Raw genomic sequence first — 25,224 nt, 5'->3', positions numbered from 1 at the left:
GATAGTTCTAATTTTGAGATGCTTTAAGCCCTAGGGCGTTCTTGTCCTCTCAGAAGACTTGTTTTACTTACTTACTCACTTACTTACTTTTAGGGCTGCACACTTGGCATATGGAAGTTCCCAGGCCAGGGGTTGAATCGGAGCTATAGCTGCTGGCCTACACCACAGCCACAGCAATGCAAATCAAAGTGAGTCTGTGACCTACACGACAGTTCATGGCAACGCCAGACCCCTGAGCGAGGCCAGGGATCAAACACGCATCCTCTCGGATACTAGTCAGATTTGTTTCCACTGCACCACAACAGGAACTCCTCACAAGACTTGATTTTAAAATAAAGTTTTCTAGGCTCCTGATCTGTTGTTGAGGCTATGTAGGTATAAACTACAACCAAATAAAACTCATGAAGCTATCATTCCCTAAAATCAAAAGGGTGGCAAAACTATTCTCCCCATAAACTCAATTTTGACATACACCTGCCTCTAATGTTGATAGACTGGACCTCTTCCTTTTCCCTTGTCACCTGTTGGCATTTATTTATTATTTATTTTTTTATTTTTGCTTTATAGGGCTGCACCCACAGCATATGGAAGTTCTGAGGCTAGGGATTGAAGGGTAGCTACAGCTGCTGGCCTATGCCACAGCCACAGCAACTCGGGATCCGAGCCACGTCTGCAACCTACACTACAGCACACGGCAACACTGGATCCCCAACTCACTGGGTGAGGCCAGGGATCAAACTCGCATCCTCATGGATACTTGCTGGATTCATTTCTGCTGTGCCACAACGGAACTCCTTTTTTTTTCCTCCAGCATTTTAAGTCCTATTCTTTCACTCTAAAATCTTGCCTATCCCTATCTTCCATACTATTCAAGTGTGGATGGTGTAATAGGAAAAGCTCTTCTTACTACAAGGGTCTGTCTCTCTTCTCCAATTTGTCCTGTGTATACTGACTGTGTTACTAACCTCTTTTAAAAAATCCCATCATCCACAAGGTGGAGTCTATCTTTGGGCTGACATTTACGGTTCTCCATAAGCCATCGTCAATCTGCTTTTCACATCTTATTGCCTACTATGCCCTAACAAAGCATACCACTTCAGTTAAATGAAACTACTATTTCCCAAACAAGCCTACTAAGTCAACAGCGCCTTTGCTTTCACATTATCCTCATATGAAATACCCTTCATTCTCTTATACTCCCAGCAAAATCCTAGCCAGCCTGAAAGACTTGGCGTAATTGTTCCTTTCTTAATTACCCCAAGTGAAATGAACTCACAACCTTTAAGGAACCCACCAAGTGAATCAAGATATACTAGCTCCTCTGTCCCATTAAGAGTCCTTTCACAGGACATTTTGCCTTGATAGTCTCTACCCAGAGTATTTCACAAGTTAATAGTCAAAGCCAGCTATTCAAAGACCTGTGAACCGATGAAGTTTTTCTAGTCACAACCCTATCATTCCTTATTGCCACTCATATACACACACTCTGCTCAATGGGTAAATCCCTACAGTTAGGCTACTTACACAAGCATTCTGGTTAGTATACACACTGGTTAACAAGCTCCTTGAAGGCAGGAACCATGTCTTGTCACCGTCTACTCTAAGCAAATTGAGTGCTAAATAAATATTCATGAAACTAAATCACAAAAGTGGCACTGGATTGGGAGGGAGGAAGAAATTGCAGATATACTAAATAAAAGTCCTTGTATTATTACTTTGCAGTCTATAAGTATCTGATCTATCCAGTATAGTCAGCCTCACGCTGACTATGACGTGATCTGGCTCTAGCATACTAAAGAGCGGCTAGGCAATCTGTGATTAACCTTTGGAAAGTAATTATCATAAATGATGTAACAATGGCTCTCTTCATGAAGGCAATAAACACATGGTGCACTGAATAAACAACTGGTGGTAAGGGACTTACTAACACTGCTCTCAGGGAGACAGGCAGAGGAGGAGATAAGTCATTTCCCTGAAGTCCTGCCACTCTGACGCAAGGTCAAGGGGGAGAAAGCACCTCTCTTACCTCTCAAAAAAACTAATGTCAAAAGGTTTAAAGACTTAAATATAAGACAAGACACCATTAAACTCCTGGAAGAGAACATAGGCAAAACATTCTCTGACATCAACCTTATGAATATTTTCTCAGGTCAGTCTCCCAAAGCAACAGAAATAAGAACAAAAATAAACCTAATCAAACTGACAAGCTTTTGCATAACAAAGGAAACCAAAAAGAAAACAAAAAGACAACTTACAGAATGGGAGAAAATAGTTTCAAATGATGCAATGGACAAGGGCTTAATCTCTAGAATATACAAGCAAGTTATACAACTCAACAGCAAAAAAGCCAGTAACCCAATGGAAAAATGGGCAAAAGACCTAAATAGACATTTCTCCAAGGAAGACATACAGATGGCCAACAAGCACATGAACAAATGCTCAACATCCCTGATTATTAGAGAAATGCAAATCAAAACCACCATGAGATACCACCTCATACCAGTCAGAATGGCCATCATTAATAAGTCCACAAATAACAAATGCTGGAGGGGTGTGGAGAAAAGGGAACCCTCCTGCACTGTTGGTGGGAATGTAAGCTGCTACAGCCACTATGGAAAACAGTATGGAGATACCTTAGAAATCTATACAGAGAACTACCACATGATCTAGCAAGCCCACTCTTGGGCATATATCTGGACAAAACTTTCCTTAAAAAAGACACATGCACCCGCATGTTCATTGCAGCTCTATTCACAATAGCCAAGATAAGGAAACAACCCAAATGTCCATCAACAGATGATTGGATTAGGAAGATGTGGTATATATACACAATGGAATACGACTCAGCCATAAAAAAGAACAAAATAATGCCATTTGTAGCAACATGGATGGAACTAGAGACTCTCATGCTGAGTGAAGTAAGTCAGAAAGAGAAAGACGAATACCATATGGTATCACTCATATCTGGTATCTAATATACAGCACAAATGAACCTTTCCACAGAAAAGAAAATCATGGACTCAGAGAATAGAATTGTGGCTGCCCGGAGGAGAGAGGGAGGGAGTGGGAGGAACTGGGAGCTTGGGGTTAACGGATGAAAACTATTGCTCTTGGAATGGATTAACAATGAGATCCTGCTGTGTTGCACTGAGAACTATGTCTAGATACTTACAATGGAGCACAACAATGGGAGAAAAAATTATGTATACATGATATGTAACTGGGTCCCCATGCTGTACAGTAGGAAAAGAAAAAAAAAGAAAAGAAAATGTAATTTTAAAAAAAGCTGTAAGGAAAGAAGATTCATAACATTTAACTTTAGAGATCCATCAAAAAATCGTGGAATGGGTCTTACTGATATCTATTCTCAGTTTAAAAATTTTGTTCTACAATTTAATAAACACTGCTCTCATGGAGACAAAACATAATATCCTATTTTCTCATCATAAATATTCCTGGCCATCAATCACTGTATTTTTCACTGTGTTTGAAAAGGAATGAACTTCCCCATTTAGAAGAATTTCTTCCATGAGCTGCTACCTAATTCATCAGTATTATCTGTCTGCATTTGTATTTTACAGCCAAAGCTGTAAACAATACCTCAATGAGTAACTGCAAGTAATTTTAATTAAATACCTTCTTTGGTGCAGAAAAACTAAAGAACAATGTGTCAAGAGTCAGAGGAATCAGATCCACAAATAAGACATGCGACTTTGGGTAAACTACAAATGCTGTGCCTACTTTCCTGCAATAAGAGATGTAAGGCTTCTGAAATTGTTCAAGTAATACTTTCCTGCCACCAGATATTTTCTATGCCAAAAATTTGAAATTGTAAAACACTGACAACCACCTAGATAGATGACTTAAAAAGTACATATTGGCTATTAAATTCTGACTTTAAAACACAAAAAGAAAAAAAAACCAAAAAACAAACACCTTATAAGAACTTGAAAGTGAAGCTTTAACATACTTATCTGTGAGTTCTGTTCTAGCAAGCTCTACCACAAAGCTCTTATCTGGATCCTTTTAAATTTTTTTTTTTTTTTTTTTTTTTGTCTTTTCTAGGGCTGTATCCAAGGCATATGGAGGTTCTCAGGCTAGGGGTCTAATTGGAGCTGTAGCTGCCGGCCTATGCCAGAGCCACAGCAATGTCAGATCCGAGCCGCGTCTGCGACCTACACCACAGTTCATGGCAACACTGGATCCTTAACCCACCGATCAAGGCCAGGGATTGAACCTGCATCCTCATGGTTGCCAGTCGGATTCGCTAACCACTGCGACATGACAGGGACTTCTAAAATTTTCTTTTAACATAAGTTTCAAGAGTTAGCAGAGTGCTAGCCCTATTAGCCTAAAGACCACATGAACAAGCCTACGGTCTGACAAGAGCAGGTCTGCTGACCAACTGCAACAAGGAAGACTGCACACCAGGGGAATCTAGGTCCATCTCTCGCAACAAGGGAAAAGAGGGTTTTAAGATTTGGGAAAGTGGAATTTAGGTGAAATTGACATGAAGCAGTGTTTTGATAGACTTAGAGCAAAGCAGGAGTTGTGTGTAAAGGGGTCTACTTCAGGACTGGACTGCAGAGTGAGCAAAGTGAGCCCTAGGAACTACAAAGTTAAGATAGATGTGAATGCTGTGTCCAGAAACCCTTATCTGAAGCTGTGTGTCTCGGCTATAAATCAAGACTGCTCCTCACTCTGGCAAAAAGACTTAGATTCATTCTCCAGGCAAATATAAAATTTCTGTTTACATGACGGCATCTAGTACAAAGAAGGCTGAGAAATGTGGTCTTTGTTCGTGGAGGTCTGTGCCCAGCAAAAAACCAATTCTCTGTCTTAGGATATAGAAAGGAAGGAATACTGGAGAAAACAATTTGCCATTACTGACACAAGTGCATGCTCAAATGTTTCTCTAAATTTTATTTATGAGACAATAGCCATTGTTGTTCTATGAAAGCTCATATAATATATTTGCTGAAACATCACTAACACATACTTCCTGAGATTTCCCTTAATGGTGTGTTCTGTTCCCTCACCTACCAAATGGTAATCTGAAATTATGCTCAAAAGTACATTTTCACTGTCAGGTTTCAATTTATTTCCGTGAATTTTATCTTTGAAAGAAGTGAAGAGTCTTAGATATATGCTTATCGTGCTGTGTTTCAAGACAATATTATAACTTTGCAGGGATAACAGAAATATTTTATAAAATTTCACTGAATAAAGTACTTTGGTTTTTTGTTTTTTGGCTATAAAAGTTGCTCAAGTGCAAATAAACATCACTGTACCATCACAAAAAAAAAAAAAAAAAAAAAGATTCTCCAAGCAAGCGTGTAATGATTTATTCTTGATGATATAATTACAACACAAGTGAAGCTTCTGATAGTCTGATTTTCCAGCATAAAGTTTTTCAGTGAACAGGCAAGCCACAGTCACTCAAAGACAGGGTTTGTTATGACACTTTACAGTTCTATCATTCTTGGGGGAAATACTGTTTCCTGTTAAGTCTGAGGTTTTATCTGTGCCTGCTATTCCAGACTGATAAATGGCCAGACAAGATTCTGACTTTCTCCGTTGAGATTCCTGCCTCCATTTTATGTCAGAGTGTTTGCTAATTAATTTAACTGATTATATTATGCTCTTCAGAAAATAGTTTATTTACTAATTTATCTTTTGATTTATTATGCAGCAATTCTCCACAAAAGGTATCCAGTTTGGGTGGATATTACTGTCTTTTTGAAGAAACCTAACTTACTCCAGTGAAGGTTATGGACTTAATGTGCTAGCTTACTTCATTTAGCATAATTCCCTCAAGGTTTATCCATGTTGTTGCAAATGGCAGGACTGCCTTCTTTTTCTCTTGCCTGAGTAACATGTATATGTATAGATACATGCACACACATATGTATATGTATGTATGTATATATGTACACACATACACATACACACACACACACACACACACAATTCCATCTTCTTTATCCATTCATCCACAGACACATATTATTTACATACCTTGGCTACTGTGAACAATCCTATAATACACATGGGAGTGCAGAAATCTCTTTAATATTCTTTCATATCCTTTGGATATATACTCATAAGTTGAACTTCCGGATCATATGGCAGTTCTATTTTTAATTTTTAAAGGAACTCAACATTGTTTTCCATAGTGGCTGTGCCAATCTACATTCCCACCAATAGTGCACAAGGATTCCCTTTTCTCTACATCCTCACTGCTTATCTCTTGCCCTTTTTATGACAAAAACTAAAAAGCTTGTGCACAGTGAAGGGACCCATCAAGAAAATGAAAAGGCAATCAAAAGAAGACGAGAAAATATCAGAAAATCAAATCTGAGAAAGAGTTAATTCAAAAATATTAAAAACTCACAGAAGTTAACAGCGAAAAAAACCCCAGACAATATGATTTAAAAATGGGCAGAGGAGGAATTCTTGCTGTGGTGCGGTGGACTAAGAATCCAACTGCAGTGGCTCAGATCCCTATGGAGGCATGGGTTTGATCCCACGACCCGTGCAGTGAGTCAAAGGATCCAGCACTGCTGCAGCTGTGGCATAGGTCAAAGCTGCAGCTCATGTTCAATCCCTGTCTTGGGAACTTCCACATACCTTGAGTGTGTGGTCATTAAAAAAAGGGTTGAGTGGGCAGAGGAACTGAATAGACATTTTTCCGAGATACAAATGGCCAACAGGTATGAAAAGGTACTCAACAGCATTATCACCAAGGCATACAAATCAAACCACAATGAGATATCACCTCACACCTGTTGGAATGGCTATCATAAAAATTACAAGAGATAATAAGTATGGGCTATTATTTTATTGTGAAGTCCTCCAGTACTGCAATGTAATTTATAAAATATCAAGAAAATGTGAGCTTTGGAGTTCTCATGTGGCTCAGCAAAATGAATCTGAATGAGGCTGGGATCTGGTGTTGCTGTGGCTGTGGCCAGTGGCCACAGCTCCAATTCAACCCCTTGTTTGGGAACCTCCATGTGCCATGGGTGGTGAGGCCTTAAAAAAAAAGAAAAAAGAAAGAAAAGAAAGTGTGAGCTTTGTTAGAAGCAATAGTCTTAAATGGAAACTGGACTTTCTCCTATACTGGTATGAGAGCACAATAAACATTAAAATTATATTTATAAAGCAGCATTTCAAGTTAAATATCAGAAGTCACTGGCTTCTAGTACATACTGGGAATCAAGACGACTTTATGCAGGAGGATGAGATTATGAAGTGACATATCTGGGTACTGCTTTCCTCTCTTCCATAAAAGTACTTCTGTCTCTCATTAAACAACATTAGCCAGTATTTCTCAGGTTTGTTTTTCTATCCACTTTATGAGTAAGACTGAAGATAAGTTTATGAACATATGCTAGTTATCCTCTGAGACTTTTGGGGAAAAGGTAACATGGATGCAGAAATAACATAATAGGACAGGATATTCATTTATGGGCAGCTTTTAAAATAGAGACAAGCTTAGCTACCCTGGAGTAGAACCATGTCTCGTTCTCCTAACACTAATTTCCTCACAATTCTTATTTCTAGAGAAAAACAGGTGAAAATTGATGGCCTATGGTTTTTAGGTGATGTTCTAATGGCAGCTCTTGAATAGGAGCATAGATATGTCAATGGGCATAATAAAAATTGTTGATTTTAACCTCAATTAGATATATAACACTGTCCAGCAGTCCCATCACTGTTAAACAGTTGGTTTCTTCTATTTCTTAAAATGGCTAAAACAACAATAAAAAGTCATTTCCATTACTCCTCAGATATCATACCTACCCACCTGTACTTCACTCTCAGCTAAGAACCTACCTTCTTATATTTGAGAAAATAGAGACACTATTGTAAAGATCTTCTTCTTCTTCTTCTTTTTTTTTTTTTTTTTTTTGTCTTTTTAGGGCTGCACCTGCAGCATATGGAAGTTCCCAGGCTAGGGGTCAAATTGGAGCTGTAGTCGCTGGCCTGTGCCACAGCAATGCAGGATCTGAGCTGTGTCTGTGCCCTACACCCAGCCAGCTCATGGCAACGCCAGATCCTTACCCCACTGATTGAGACCAGGGATTGAACCTGTGTCCTCACAGATACTAGTCAGATTCGTTTCCGCTGAGCCATGATGGGAACTCCTGTAAAGATCTTCTTTCACTACCTTCTCCTCAACCTTAAAGCTAACCTTTATTTGTGCCCAGTGCTGACCCTTTACGAAGCTGTGATCCCGAGAGAGGTACTTTTCTTTTCAAGAGAGGTCCCACCTGATTCTATCTTCTTTCAAGCCCTCTCAGAACCTTGCTCCATCATTTATATGCTCTCTTCAATATCTTTATTCTCTCCATCACCACTCATGTTTTCCTTTCAGCCTACAAACATGCTCAAACTTACTTCAAAGTGAAGACCTTCCCTTAACCTTGCTTGTCTCATATTAAACCAGTTCCTCTTTTCACGGCCAAATTTCTTTAAAAAAGTCAGAGTTGTTTCATTTTCATGACTTCCACTTATTCCTCAGCTCACTACAATCTATTTTTCACCCCATGACTCTGCTGAAATTACTCTTGCAAAGGCCCATGTGATTCTAAGAGCCAAATCAAAGGCCTCATAAATTCTCATTCTACTTGATATTACAGCAGCATCTCATACTCGTGACTTCTTTCTTTTTGAAATTCTCTAACTACAACTACTACCAAACACCAATGATTTCCAAATCCATGCCTCCAGCCAAGACTTCTCTCCTGAGCTCCAGACCTATAGATCAAATTTACAACTATACTTTAAACACATCATAATCAACATGTCTCAAATGAATGGAAATACATTCCAGTAAGTCTACCTTCTAAATACCTCTCAATTCCACCCCTACTATAACTACCCTGGTTCAAATCCTCATAATAACACTCAAATTGCCTCTTAGGGGTAGACGATTATTTGTGCCTCTAACAGCCATTCTTCTTCTTGGATACATGGCTGCCTAGCTAAAGACCACATTTCCCAGCCTCTCTTGTATTTGTGTGGTCAAAAGTTAAATTCTAGCAACCAAAAGTGAGTAGAACTGGTATGTGACTTCCAACCACATTTCCTTTAAAGAAAACCTGCTTGCCTTAAAATACCTGTATCTCGGGAGTTCCTGTCGTGGCTCATTGGTTAATGAATCCAACTAGGAACCATGGGGTTGCGGGTTCAAACCCTGGCCTCACTCAGTGGGTTAAGGATCCGGCGTTGCTGTGGCTCTGATGTAGGCCAGCAGCTACAGCTCGGATTAGACCCTTTGCCTGGGAATCTCCATGTGCTGCAGTGCGGCCCTATAAAGACAAAAAAACAAAAACAAAAACAAAAAACCAAACCCAAAAAATCTGTATCTTTTCCACTAAAGAGGAACATACTAGTAACCTAAACTCACTTAAGCAGATGAATGAGTGCTCTACTGGGTGACGGCATAAAATGGAAAGAACATGCACCCCTGAATGACCTCATGGAACAGAACTAAACTACTAACTTGTGCTCATGTCAGAACTGCTACATGAGAGAGAAATAAATGTCTATCTTGTTTATTTATTTATTCTATTATTTTTTTTGTCTTTTGTCCTTTTGGGGCCACACCCGTGGCATGTGGAGGTTCCCAGGCTAGGGGTCTAATCAGAGCTGTAGCCGCTGGCCTATGCCAGAGCCACAGTAACGTGGGATCCAAGCTGCGTGTGCGACCTACACCACAGCTCATGGCAACACTGAATCCTTAACCCACTGAGCAAGGCCAGGGATCGATCGAACCCACAACCTCATGGTACCTAGTTGGATTTGTTTCCGCTGTGCCACAACGGAACTCCTACCTTGTTTATTTAGATCACTTTATTTGCGGGTTTCTTTGTTACAGCAGTAAATCCGAACCCTAATAACCTTTTCAATATACCTCTCAACTAGTCTCCCCATTTCCAGTATTAACTTACATTTCAGTACATTTGTCACAGACTGCTGGTTATATTTAAAACACAGACTAAATATTAGTCTTCTCCCTAATAACTTTCTAAGACCCACAGCTCTAGATGTCTTGACATGGAATAGAAGGTATCACATTATCGTTCTAGCTTCTATCCTTTGTAACCCACTCCCATCCTGGACCACGCCCCCCATTTTCCCACATGGATACTTTAGCTCTAGCCTCATTAGACTTCAACTCTCTACAGTGTAACAGAAAAACAATACATAACTCTGCAAAGTGAAAGATGGAGGAAGTAAAAAAATATTAAATCTGATGGGGCAATCAAAAAAAGGTATGAATTAGACAAGGTGTACTTTACCCACACTGTCGTTAAAATGGTAAACTTCAGGGTGTGTTCTTTGTGGGAAGCATTTGAAGATGCATTGACTAACCAGGGGCTGAAATGTCAAGAGCATCAAAACCAACCAGAAAAATAAATTAAGAGGCTGATTTAATTACATGGAAAATACATGATTTTTATTGAGGTGAATCCATATTACAAAGTGTACAATTCAGTGGCATTTAGTACATTCACAATGTTTGTCACCATCACCTCTATATAATTCCAAAACATTTTTATCACCCCCAAAGGAAACCATATACACACTATACAGTCACTTCCCATTCCCCTTTCTCCTCAGCCCCTGGCAACAGCAAATCTGCTTTCTGTCCCTAAAGGTTTACTTATGCTGTATACTTCATATGTGAAAATATACAATATATGACCTATTCTGTTTGGTTTCTTTTATTTAGCATAATGTTTCCGTGGTTCATTTCTGTTAAAGCATTTATCAATAGGGGTGACATAAATTTTAAATGCAGCATTATTTATAAATGAAAAGTATTAGAACCAACCTCAAGGCTCACACATAGTACAGTCACTGAATTAACTATGGTATATCCATATGATGGCATACTATGCAGAATGAGAAAGATCTTTAATCTGCTGTGACTTTTATTATTAGTGTTGTTGTTATGCGAATACATGAATTTAAGAAAGATAATTCTACTATCTGGAAAAACACTAATAAGAAAGTGAATTTCTACTAATCCAAGTTCTGCACATTCTCTACTGATTTCTAGGCCTGTTTGAATCACGCTTACAAATTCTTCTCCCTTGAACTTCTTCCGACACAGAAAACAAACTCATGATAGCTGTGTCTTTCTTGGTTGTAAATTTTAAAAGGACCTGTCAGTACTTCAGAACCTATTGTTATTTATCTAGATGACACCTATAGACTTTTCATTTTAAGACTATATATATATATATACACATATATATATATCAAAGATCCAAACTAAACACATAAAAAGGGTTAATTTGTTTATCTGGAGATTGATTTTATTTTACCTTACAAATAACAAATGTTTTTCCCCCATTTTCTCCAGCAAGTAGAATGAGTATCCTACAAAAGGCTAGAAAGTTTCTTTGTTCCACAAAGTGTAAGAACTCCAGCAACCGAACTCACAAATTGTAGGATTTTTTGAACATTAAAAAACCCTTTTCAAGAGTTCTTGGGTGGTCTAGTAGGTAAAGGATCTTGTGTTGTCACTGCTATGGTGTAGGCGTGATCCCTGACCTAAGAACTTCCACATGCCATGGGCATGGTAAAAAAAGAAAAAAAAAGGGGGACAAAGACTTCTTCAGGGAGGATTTTATAGTCTACTCTAGACATAATATTAATTTAAGTTCCAAAAGGGCAATTCCTGGGAATTCCCACTGTGGCTCAGCGGTAACTGAACTTGACTAGTACCCATGAGGATGTGAGTTTGATCCCTGGCCTTGCTCAGAGGGTTAAGGATCTGGTTGCTGTAAGCTGTAGCATAGGTTGCAGATGTGGCTCGGATCTAGCATTGCCGTGGCTGTGATGTAAGCTGGCAGCTATAGCTCTGATTCAACCCCTAGCCAGGGAACCTTCATATGCTGCAGGTGTGGCCCTAAAAACACAAAAAGTCCAAAACAAAAAACAAAAAACCACCAAAAACCTAGGATGCCTGTACAGAAACACACACACACACAAATCTGGAAAAAAAATCACAAGTCTACAGTGTTTATACAGGTAGTAGAATGATGAATGTTTAGTTTCCTCTTTTTATTTTTTTCTTTTTTACTTTTATTATAACAATCAAACACCATCTTTGCAGTTTAAGGTAAAAAGTTATAGACTGATGCTTAATTAAAGGACAAATTAAAGCCACACGTGTAAGATTAGAGGCCCCGATGAGATATTAAAACCAACTGCACATTTAAGAAAAAAATTTTGTCCAAGGAAGTTTTCATCTAGCTTCAGGTTCAAATTGGATATCAGTTGTAAAGACAAAGGGGAAAAAAAAAAAAAAAACCTTTGGATGCAAATTCTTAAAATCCTTTCCATTTCACTTGACTATTTCAGATTTGGCTTTTGTTTTTCAAAAAGTTGAAAACTGGCCATCAGAGTTCTAATTTAGAAAAATCTGACTATACCCAATGAAGGTTTCCTCACTCACAACATTCCAAATACAACCTGAATCATATCAGTCTCCTAGGGTTAACTACCAACTCACAGAAGAATGCACTAAATGTTCCTTCAGGGAGGCAACAGGCAAAAGCTAGCCTGAGGGGAAAATTCTACAGGACAAGTGGCTAAGTTTCTTCAAAAGAAAAAAAAAAAAAAAAAGGAAGGAAAAAGATAAATGAGATGAACCTATAGATATAAAAGAAATTTGAGACATCAACTAATTGCAATGTGTGAAACTCATTTGCTATTATTATTACTGTTAAAAGATGACAGTGGTATTGTGGGATTTTTAATGACTGTATTAAGGCATATTTAAAAATCACATAATTCATCCATAAAGTGCATAATTCAATTTTTTTTTAGTAAATTCACCAAGTTGCAGAACCACCACTACAAATCAGTTTAGAATATTTCTATTACCCCAGTAAGATCCCTCACCTCCATTAACTATTAATTCCTCCCCACCCTCCTCTACACCAGCCCACTTTCTGACTCTACAGTTTTGCCTTTTCAGACCACATCATGTTAATGCAATCATACACTAAGCAGTCTCTTCCGTTTAGCTCTTTTCACTTTACCCATTCTTAAGGTTCATTTATGTCATAGCATGTATGAACAGTTTCTTTTTATTGCTGAAAAGTATTCCATTGTATGGACATAATTTTGTGTATTCATTTACCAGACAATAGGCAGGTAGGTTGTTTTCAACTTCCATTATGAATAATACTGTTGTGAACACTGGCGTGTGAATGCTGCTGTATGTGTGGATCTATACAAGTGAAACTGCTAGGTCATTATGGCAAATTAATATTTAACTTTTAAAGAAACTTTTAAAGTGCTTTGGCTATCAGCTTATTTAATCTCTACCTTAAGAGGAAGCTACTATTATCCCCATTTTAGGGATGAGGAAACAGAAAATCCTCCAGAAAGCTTAAGCAATGTGGTCAGGCCAGACTAGAATCCAATAGCCTGGCTTTTACATTCTGTGCACTTAACCACTGGGTCATATACTTTAAGCTCACCAACAAGTTAAACATTTCTTACAGCATATAAACAAGTTAAAACGAAGATATTAAATATAAAAATTCAGGTGACTTCTATGTACATATAAGAAGGGAATACATGTTAACTAAATTTCTGTGTATATCTAATAACATATATATGGTAATAACCCTTGTTATCTCTGAGTGGCAGAACATGACTAAATTTTTTTCTTTTTATTTAATTGTGTTTTCTTTAATTACAATGATCTATATACACAAGGCAATGTTCAAGATTAACAACATAAGACAATAAATGATTTGATGAATAGTAAGATTTTAAGTCCCTAATTTTTTAAAGGAAATTTTAAGATGTCTTAAGTAAGTACAGTGCACTGACCCTAAGTTGAGTGCTATGAACATAAAATTGATTAAAACTTAGGAACAAAGAAAGGCAACTCTAGAATGACAATATAGCTGTGCTAAGTGCTATAACAGAGCTATTCCTGCAGAGGAGTCATCTTAGTCAGACCAGAGACGAGAGGAGGAAGGCTTGCTGAAAGAGAAGATGCTGAACTCATCTGAGGGAATGATGTACATGTGCACTACTTCTAATTAGAGACTGCTTTATTAATAACAGAGCCACTGCTTAATTATTAAAAATGGAGACCATGCTTCAAATGCCAAATCTTTAATTTTTTTAAACCTCAGATTTTGTCAATTTCAAATATCCAATAAAGAATAGTAGATTCAAACCTGGAAGAAATATACAAATTCTTAGAAAAGTACAATCTTTCTAGACTAAACCAAGATGAAATAGAAAAGATGAATGGACCAATCATAAGCACTGAAATTGAAACTGTGATTAAAAAACTTCCAACAAACAAAAGTCCAGGACCAGATGGCTTCACAGGTGAATTCTATCAAACATTCAGATAAGAGCTAACACCTATCCTTCTGAAAGCATTCCAAAAAATCACAGAGAAAGGGACACTCCAAAACTCATTCTATGAGGCCACTATCACCCTGATACCAAAAACAAAGATATCACAAAAAAAGAAAATTACAGGCCAATTTCATTGATGAACATCGATGCAAAAATCCTCAACAAAATACTAGCAAACTGAATCCAACAATACATTAAAAGGATAGTACATCATGATCGAGTGGGATTTACCCCAGGGATGCAAGGGTTCTTCAATACCTGCAAATCAATCAGTGTGATACATTACATTAACAAACTGAAGAATAAAAACCACATGATACTCTCAATAGAAACGGAAAAAGCCTTTGACAAAATCCTACACCCATTTCTGATAAAAACCCTTCAGAAAGTGGGCATAGAGGGAACCTACCTCAACATAATAAAGGCCATATATAACAAACACACAGGTAACATCATTCTCAATGGTGAGAAGCTGAAAGAATTCCCACTGATATCAGGAACAAGACAAGAATGTCTGCTCTTGCCACTACTATTCAACATCGTTTTGGAAGTCCTAGCCACAGCAAACAGAGAAGTAAAAGAGATAAAAGGAATCCACATTGGAAAGGAAGAAGTAAAACTATCACTATTTGCAGATGACATGATAGTATACCTAGAGAATCCTAAAGACTCTACCAGAAAACTGTCAGAGCTCATCCATGAATTTGGCAAAGTCCTAGAATACAAAATTAATTTGCAGAAATCGACTGCACTTTTATGTACTATCAATGAAAGATCAGAAAGAGAAATTAGGGAAGCAATCCCGTTTACCATTGCATCCAAAAGAATAAAATACCTAGGAGTAAACCTACCTAAAGAGACAAAAGACCTGTACTCTGAAAACAATAAGACACTGATGAAAGAAATCAAAGATGACACAAATAGATGGAAAGACCACGCTCTTGAATTAAAAGTCAATATTATCGAAATGACTATACCACCCAAGGCAATCTACAGATTCAATGTAATCCCTAGCAAATTACCAAGGACATTTTTCACAGAACTTGAACAAAATATTTTAAAGTTTGTTTGGAAGCACAAAAGACCCAGAATAGCCAAAGATATCCTGGAAAAGAAAAATGGAGCTGGAGAAATCAGGCTCCCTGACTTCAGACTATACTACAAAGCAACAACCATCAAAACTTTATGTTACTGGCACAAAGACAGACATATAGATCAATGGAACAGGACAGAAAGTCCAGAATTAAACCCACGCACCTACAGCCAACTAGTCTATGACAAGGGAGGCAAAAACATACAATGGAGAAAAGACAGCTTGTTCAATAAGTGGTGCTGGGAAAATTGGACAGCCACATGGGAAAAGAATGAAATTAGAACACTCCCTAACACCATACACAAAAATCAACTCCAAATGGACACAAGACCTAGATATAAAACCAGATACTATAAAACTCTTAGAGGAAAACATAGGCCAAACACTCTCTGACATAAACGACAGCAACATCTTCTCAGATCCACCTCTTAGAGTCATGACAGTAAAAACAAAAATAAACAAATGGGACCTACTCAAACTTCAAAGTTTCTGCACAGCAAAGGAAACCCTGAACAAAATGCAAAGACAACCCACAGAATGGGAGAAAATCTTTGCAAGTGAATCGACTGACAAGGGATTCATCTCCAAAACCTACAAACACCTTCTGCAGCTCCATACCAAAAATACAAACAACCCCATCCAAAAATGGGCAGAAGATCTCAACAGACAGTTCTCCAAAGAAGACATACAGATGGCCAAAAAACACATGAAAAGATGTTCAACATCACTCATTATTAGAGAAATGTACATCAAAACCACGATGAGGTACCACCTTACACCAGCCAGAATGGCCATCATCAAAAAGTCTACAAACAAGAAGTGCTAGAGAGGGTGTGGAGAAAAAGGAACCCTAGGTACATTGTTGGTGGGACTGTAAATTGGTGCAACCACTGTGGAAAGCAGTAGGGAGATTCCTCAGAAAACTCAAAATAGAACTACCATTTGATCCAGCGATCCCACTTCTGGGAATTTATCCAGAAAAAAACGACGACTCGCAAAGACACAGGTACTCCCATGTTCATTGCAGCACTATTTGCAGTAGCCAAGACATGGAAACAACCTAAATGTCCATCGACAGAGGAGTGGATCAAGAAGATGTGGTACATATACACAATGGAATATTACCCAGCCATTAAAAAGAATGAAATACCAGCATTTTCAGCAACATGGATGGACCTAGAAACTATCATGCTAAGTGAAGTCAGACATACAATGACACAACAACACCAAATGCTTTCACTGACATGTGGAATCTGAAAAAAGGGCACAGTGAACTTGTTTGCAGAACAGATACTGACTCACAGACTTTGAAAAACTTATGGTTTCCAAAGAAGACAGTTTGGAGGGTGGGGGGATGCTTGGGGGATGGTATGGAAATCCTATAAAATTGGACTGTGATGAATCATTGTACAACTATAAATGTAATAAATTCATTGAGTAATAAAGAAAATTTTAAAAATAAAATTAAAAAGATTAGTTCCCATTGTCAATACATCCTTCATCTTAATGTTAATGGCACTTCTAAAAAGTCTACTGATGATCTAAGTCAGGGTGGGCAAACTTCTGCTGCAGGTGGCCTGGTTTGCTAAGAACAGTTTTTTTTGCAAGGAACAGTTTTTACATTTTAGGAGTGAGAAAGGAGAGAGAGAGGGAGAGAGAGGACTATATACAGAGACTGACCACATGTGTTCAAAAAACCCTAAAATATTTTCCATCTTGACTTACATAGAGAAAGTGGCCAGGAGTTGCCATTGTGGCACAGTGGAAAATGAATCTGACTAGTAACCATGAGGATGCGGGTTTGATCCCTGGCTTTGCTCAGTGGGTTAAGGATACAGCCATGAGCTGTGGTGTAGATCTCAGATGAGGCTCAGTTGCTGTGGCTGTGACATAGGCGAGCAGCTGCAGCTCTGATTCGACCCCTAGCCTGGGAATTTACTTATAGCACTGGTGAGCCCTAAAAAGCAAAAGAAAAATCTGTCTATCCTTAAAAAAAATTTATGGAATGGACTGGTGCCTATACCTAAAGGCACCACCAAAAAGGCACTATCATCACCATAGAACTCAGTCTAGACACTAGGACACTTATGGTGGGAGGGAAAAAGAGAGGGAAAGGGTTTTTAAGAGTATGTAGTTAGTTCAGAAAAGATATTAGTTTTACAGGGGGTTAGGGGAACTCAGGGACAGAGCATAGTTGAAGCAGAAAAAAAAAAAGAAAAAATATTTATTGTGTAGTCTTAGGAGTTTTATAAGCTACTCGAGGTGGAAGGCAAAAAAACAATGATTACAGTATTAAGGATCCATAAAATGTGAGAGCTTGGTTTATACAGGAAACAGACTCAGAAGTGTAGTTACTTGCACAAGTTCAGAGAGTAAGAGAGTGGGATGCAAAGAACTGGACCACAACCACTAAATCTCAGTTCTTTCCACTGCACTGCTCCCCCCACCCCCACGCCCAACAGTGTTAATCTAGAAATACACCACTATCAATCTGTGACAAGTTAGCAAAATTGAGTCCAGAAAGAACTAAGTGTCCTTAGGAGCTCCCTTCCATCCCGCAATTATTTGTTATTTTTTAGGGAAGAATTGGGCAAGGTGTCTACCTGTCTCAAAAGAGGTGGAGGAAAGAGTAGACAGGGGTCCTATTTGCCAGATGTTGGAAACCATGAGAAAATGTCGACCAAACATTAAAACAAGCCTGAAAGATAACCAGTGGCTGACGGCAGTAAGAAACATCAAATTTCAATTGACTTACCTGGCTCCAATTTTATTACTTTAATTGCTGCCAATTCACCGGTGTTAACATTCCGTGCCTAAAAAAGAAGGAAAGAAATTGTGAAAAAAGGTTCCAGAAAATCTTTATAAAATGTCACTTCAGCTTACTATTTATTTTCAATTATCGAGAAGAATTTTTTCTTTTTAGGGCCACATCTTTGGCATATGGAAGTTTCCAGGCTAGGGAACGAATGGGGCTAGTGCTGTCAGCCTACACCACAGCCAGCAACTAGAGATCAGAGCCGAGTCTGCGACCTACATCACAGTTCATGGCAACGCTGGAACCTTAACCCAGTGAGCTAGCCAGGGATAGAACCCACATCCTCATGGATACTAGTTGGATTTGTTTCCACTGCACTAGAATGGGAAGTCCCAGAAATGTATTTTTTTTGTCTTTTTTCTTTTTAGGGCCACACCTGCAGCATACAGAGATTCCCAGGCTAGGGTCCAATTAGAGCTATAGCTGCTGGCCTACACCACAGCTACAGCAATGCCAGATCCCAGCCACGTCTTCGACCTACACACCACAGCTCATGGCAACGCTGGATTGTTAACCCACTGAGTGAGGCCAGGGATCGAACTTATGTCCTCATGGATACTAGTCAGATTCATTTTCGCTGACCCATGACAGGAACTCCCAGGAATGTTTTTTAAAGAACTTCAAAAATGATTTATATTTACAAAACAAACAATATATTCTTCACAATGATTTCAACTTTGATCCATGTAAAAATTTAATAATGGTGATAATAATATCTAATTCATACACAGACCTTATTATGTGCCAGGCACTATTCTAAGTCTTCTTATATTAATTCATTTAATCCCAACAACATTATGAGGTAGGTACTAATATTACTCCCATGTTCAGGAGAGGAATCTGAAGCACAGAGAAGTGAAGTTGCAGAACATGTCAAGGCCACACTGCTAGCTAATAAGTGACAGTGCTGTGATTCTAATCCAAACAGTTCGACTCCAAGTCTAAGCTTTTAAAATGAGTATTACCTCTATTACCATTCAATCAAAAGCTGGTAAAATTCTGAATTGGTTAACTAGCTTAATTTTATTTTTTTGTCTTTTTAGGGCTGCACCTGCAGCATATGGATGTTCCCAGGCTAGGGGTCTAATCAAAGCAGTAGCCACCGGCCTGCACCACAGCCACAGCAATGCCAGATCCGAGCCATGTCTGCAACCTATACCACAGCTCTTGGCAACGCCAGATGCTTAACCTACTGAGTGAGGCCAGGAATCGAACCCATGTCCTCATGGATACTAGTTGGGTTCATTAACTCCTGAGACACAATGGAAACTCTTAAATTTTAAAACATTAGAATATGGAAAGCAAAGAGCATTATATAACTATAAAAACAACTCCCTTTCGTCTGTTTTAACACATCTTATAGTACAATGAAGTGCAGTTCAATACAAAACAAATATGTTTTTACACCCATATATTTAAAAATAAAAATAAGAGTTCTCTTGTGACACAGTGTGTTAAAGATCTGGCTTTGTCACCGCAGTGGCTTCGTTGGTTTGAACCCTGACCCGGGAACTTCCACATGTTGTGAGCATGAGCAGAAAAAAAAAAAAAAAAAAGAAGAAAATCATTTAAAAAATTAATCCAGAGAGTTCCCACTGTGGTGCAGTGGGTTAGGTTTGATTGCATGCCTTGGGTAGCTACAGAGGTGTGATTCGATCCTTGGCCCAGTGCAATGGGTTAAAGGTTCTGGCATTGCAAGTCGCAGTTGTGGATCAGATTCAATCCCTAGCCTGGGAACTTCCATATGCTATGGGTGTGGACATAAAAAGAAAATAAATAAATATCCATAATATTAGACTGCTGGTAATATAAATAGGCGGAAACTGTCTTTTCAATTTGTATAAAATGGCAGTAATTCTTTGTTGATTTAAGATTTTTTTATACTTAGATTTCAAAATAATATTTTAAACTATTTACTAAAATTAATAAATTGATTTTCATATCAATAGATGAAAACCAATATATTCCCTGATCACAGAAAGATTCATCCAGGTGACCAGAATTAATCTTAGTTGTAATGCTAAGATCAGTGAATCGGAGTTTCCATGGCTCAGATTCGTCTCCAGTGGAAACGAATCTGACTAGTATCCATGAGGACGAAGGTTTTGATCCCTGGCCTTGCTCAGTGGGTTAAGGATCCGGCATTGCCATGAGCTGTGTGTGGTGTAGGTTGCAGATGCGGCTTGGATCTGACATTGCTGTGGCTGTGGCATAGGCGGGCAGTTAAAGCTCAAATTTGACCTCTAGCCTGGGGAACCTCCATGTGCCACGGGTGCAGCCCTAAAAAGCAAAAAGATCAATCACCTACAAGGGAAGACAAGTGCATCAAGAGTGGAATCCTTCTAAGAATACTGGGGCATTAAAAAAATCAGTTCCAAAGAAGACATATATATGAGATACAGCCACTCCTGAAATATAAATTTTAACCCTTAAACTCAAAGAACAAAGGCATTAAAACATGTAAGAAAAAATTAAAATAAAACTTTTGGGGAAAATTGATTCCTTTTGGAAAAAATTCTTTAATAAACACTAACGATGCCAACCTATTATAGGCAGTTCAATAGAATTGAATATTTATTTCAAACTAAACTTAATTTCCATTACATGAAAGACATTACAAATAGTGCCAGATAAGTTATTTTTTCCCTTCCCTAGGATGAGAAGATATATAGATGTAAAATTAGAGTATCATTCTGGGAGCATTTTGTAAAGAAGATGGAGCAGAGTGTACTTGTGAAATATTCAAGTACATCACATTAACATTAGCCATAAATCTTCTCAAACACTATCAGAACTACTTGCCTTTCCTCACACTGCATTTATCTTTTCTGTTAGGTTCCTCCTTGATCCTTTGTCCTTTAATCCACATCTTTTTTAGCACTTCTCTAAATAAAATAATACATTACTCTAATTCTCAATTCTCCATTTTTAAAACTTTGCTATGGTCTTATTTTCTGTTTATTGAAAAGAAACTCAGAGTATGGATAATTCCACTATGGACAAGCAAAAAAAAAAAAAAAAAAAAAAAAAAGAATTCCAAGAAAGCTAGGATGACTATTTTTATAGTTGAAATTTTTGTTCCCAACTGACCACAAGGGGGCACACTCTCTACTGACAAGTTAAACTGTCCAAAATGGCTGCAGTACTCAATGCATTCTTCTAAAAATAGATTTAACACCAGCACATATTTAACAGAAAAACTATGACAATAAACTACTGATAATTAGCTTACTGAAGTCAATTATTTACTGTAGGCCTGACTTATGGATACAATTTTTCAAAATTTAAACCAGGCCAAAAATTTCTAAAGGATAACAATTGGTTCTTTAGTGTCAATAAAAAAAACAAGACAGCTAAAATGATTATTGCTCTTTTTGGCTTCTAAAATATTTTCCAACATGTAACTTATTTGACAGAATTAAGGTAATTCACAAAAAAGGGAAGAAAAATAACATTAAAAAACCCTAAGGAAACTTGAATTTCTGAGCCTTTCCTTATCAAAATCCTTATGTTTATTAATGAAAGGTGTTTAAAGCATTGTAATTCAAGAATCTTGGATTTCTAGCTAAAATAAATCATATTTTGCTGTCTCTAAATTCATAGGAATCAAGGTTAAACACAGGTAAATGATCTGGTAATACCTTGTACCTGCTATTCTATTTTCAATCACCAAGAGAAATTGACAAGAAAAAAGAGAACAAGATAAATATCATAAAATATCATGTATAAAGTTAGAAATTTCTAAATAGGTATCAGTAATGTAAATTTTACAGATTTGTCCAGCGCAGAAAATTGAGGATAAATATTCTCAGCTTCCAGACCTAGGCTTCTGCCACATCACTGACTTGACCACCTTTCTCACACGCTCCGACAGTGATGTTCAGATATGCTCTTGAGTTTAAAACTTTTCAGGAGTACACACCCTTGCTTTAAAGACACAAACTCAAACCCCCATCAGACAATTTTGTATATTCACTAATTATGTAGCCATCATTCCTATCTAATTCTGAAACATTTTTATCACCCAAGAAACCCCCCAGACCCATTAGCAGTTACTCCCTATTCCTTCTACCCTCCCCTCCAAGTCCCTGACAACTGGTACTGGTCCATTTGCTGTCTCTACGGCTATTTCATAGATACGTGGTCCTTTGTGACTAGCTTCTTTCGCTGAGCATGTTTTCAGGTTCATCCATGTTGCAGCATTTATCAGTACTTTATTCCTTCTGCTGCTAAATAACAGGTCACTGTAGGGAAAAACCACATTGTTTTATCCTTTTATCAGTTGAAGGATGTTTGGGTTGTTTCCATTTTGGGCTCTTATGAATAATGCTTCTTTGAATACTGTGTGGACCTATGTTTTCAATTCTCTTGGGTATAGACCGCAAAGTGGAATGGCTGAATCACATGGTAACTCTATGTTTAGCTTTTTGAAGAACTGACAAACTTTGTTCAAAGTGGCTGCACCATTTAATGTATCACCGGCAACATATGAAGGTTCCAATTTCTCCACATTGGTGCCAATATTTATTATTACCTAGTTTTTTTAACTTTAGCTTTCCTAGTGGGTGTGAAGTGCTATCTCTTCATGGTTTGACTTACAACTCACTAATGATGAATCATACCGAGCATCTTTTCATATGCTTGTCATCTGAACATCTTCATTGGAAAAATGTCTACCCAAGTCTTCATCCATTTTTAATTGTATCATATTTTTATTGCTGACTTTTAAACATTTTTTATAGATCATGCTCTAAGTCTCTTCTTGGTTACATGACTTGTAAATATTTAATTCCACTCTCAGTTTTCTTAATTTTCTTAATGGTGTTCTTTTGAAGCTCAAAATTTTTAAATTTTGATGAAATCCAACTTACCTATTTTTAGTTGCTCATGCTTTGGGTATTACAGCTAAGAAACTATTGCCTAGAACCCAAGGTGACAGAGATTTTTTCCTATGTTTTCTTCTAAGAATTTCATAGTTTTAGCTCTTGCATTTGGATTTAGGAGCCACCATTTTGAATGAATTTTTATACGGTGTCAGGCAAGGCTCATATTTTACTCTTTTGCAGATGGATAGTTGTGAAACGGCATTTTAACTATAAGACTGTTTACTACCTGGCCTATGTATTTCCAGTCACTCCTTAATCTGCACTTTATGCTCTAGCCAAATGAAACAATTTGCCATTCCCCAATGCTATCCATGCTTTTGCCCTTTGGCACTTACTGCCTAGACACCTTCCCTAACTCCCTTCCCCAGCCTAACTCCTAAACATCTTTTAAAGCTCAGCTTAGCAGTTCCCGTCATGTGCAGCAGAAATGAATCCAACTAGGAACCATGAGGTTGCAGGTTCGATCCCTGGCCTCAGTGGGTTAAGGATCTGGCGTTGCTGTGAGCTGTGGTGTAGGTCACAGATGCGGCTCGGATCTGGCATTGCTGTGGCTGTGGTGTAGGCCAGCGGCTACAGATCTGATTAGGCCCCTAGCCTGGGAAACTCCATATACTGTGGGTGCAGCCCTAAAAAAGACAAAAAAAATAAAAAATTAAAAAAAATAAAGCTCAGCTTGGATTATTATCACTTCCCACAAGCCTTTCTTGAGCCCCATTCAAGTTTAGACATCCCCCCTACACACTCCATAGACCCTGGGTAATAACCTTTCTCAAATGAGGGTGGGCATGGTGAGGAAGATCCTGCAGATTTTCCTGCTGATCTCATTTTAAAGGAGCTCTTGGAAACTATTATGTTTCAAACTGTCCCAAAAATCAGTTTGGTTCACTCAACTTTTTAGAAGATATTCATATTAACACAAGTTTGGGAAAGGGTTTTTCTGAGATGATTTCATGCTGATTGCTGAGTTATCACCAACTATCAGCAAAGTGTTCCCTGAGTGTGAGAACGGGAGTAAACAACAATCAAAAAGCAAGCATTATGCAGTAAAAACTGTGTTACCTACTACATAAAGTGAGTTAGATAACTGCCAATAAAAGATCTGATCATCTGCTTTGTACCAAGCATCTCCTGGCAGTCAAAGGATACTATTCAGAAAGGTTCTGAAAGGGGAATGAAAAAATGCAAAGTTTAGGGCTGGCTCTGCCAGTAACAAGCAAGGGCATTTGAACAAGTAATTTCCCTTGTGTTTTCTCCTTCTAGTTTAAAAATAAAGTGAAAAAAACCTATTTCTGGAGTTCCCATCATGGCGCAGTGGTTAATGAATCCGACTAGGAACCATGAAGTTGCGAGTTCAATCCCTGACCTTGCTCAGTGGGTTAAGGATCCGGCATCGCTGTGAACTATGGTGTAGGTTTCAGACACGGCTTGGACCCTGCGTTGCTGTGGCTCTGGCGTAGGCCAGCAGCTACAGCTCCGATTCGACCCCTAGCCTGGGAATCCCCATATGTCACAGGAGTGACCCAAGAAACGGCAAAAAGACAAAAACAAAAACAAAAACAAAAAAAAACTATTTCCAAGTTTCTTTCTAATTCTATTTTTTTTTTTTTTTTTTTTTTTTTTTTTTTTTTTGTCTTTTTGCTATTTCTTGGGCCGCTCCTGTGGTATATGGAGGTTCCCAAGCTAGGGGTCAAATCGGAGCTGTAGCTGCCAGCCTACGCCAGAGCCACAGCAACACGGGATCCGAGCCGCGTCTGCGACCTACACCACAGCTCACGGCAACGCCGGAACCTTGACCCACTGAGCAAGGGCAGGGATGGAACCCGCAACCTCATGGTTCCTAGTTGGATTCGTTAACCACTGCGCCACGACGGGAACTCCCCTTCTAATTCTAAAAGTCAATGTTTACCTAAAATAATGTACGTCTAAATTAACAGACTCCAAATACTGAGCCAGCTGGCTAGTTATACAAGAATCATATGAAGAGTTTAAAAACAAAACAAACAAAAAAACCACCA

At 38.2% G+C, this 25,224-nt stretch overlaps 1 protein-coding gene across 13 annotated transcripts in view; it reads right to left on the bottom strand.

The window, feature by feature from the left end:
- Positions 1-25,224, bottom strand: part of MAP4K3 (mitogen-activated protein kinase kinase kinase kinase 3) — a 197,662-nt gene that overhangs the window by 109,142 nt on the left and 63,296 nt on the right. For all 13 annotated transcript variants that reach the window (XR_014842159.1, XR_014842158.1, XR_014842154.1 and 10 more), the window contains one exon: positions 18,264-18,321. Coding sequence is in view for 2 of the 13 variants with exons in the window: in XM_021088336.2 (XP_020943995.1) it covers positions 18,264-18,321 (58 nt within the window). In the remaining 11 variants the exon portion in view is untranslated. The remainder of the gene's footprint in view (positions 1-18,263; positions 18,322-25,224) is intronic.

This window comes from Sus scrofa, chromosome 3, assembly GCF_054392235.1.
Source record: "Sus scrofa isolate SSC_HxYL_T2T_F1_AM1 chromosome 3, Sscrofa_HxYL_maternal_Yorkshire_Landrace_v2.0, whole genome shotgun sequence".
Classification (NCBI taxonomy): Eukaryota; Metazoa; Chordata; class Mammalia; order Artiodactyla; family Suidae; genus Sus; species Sus scrofa.
The sequence above is the reverse complement of the archived record's forward strand: the minus strand, read 5'-3'. Positions and strand labels throughout refer to the sequence as shown.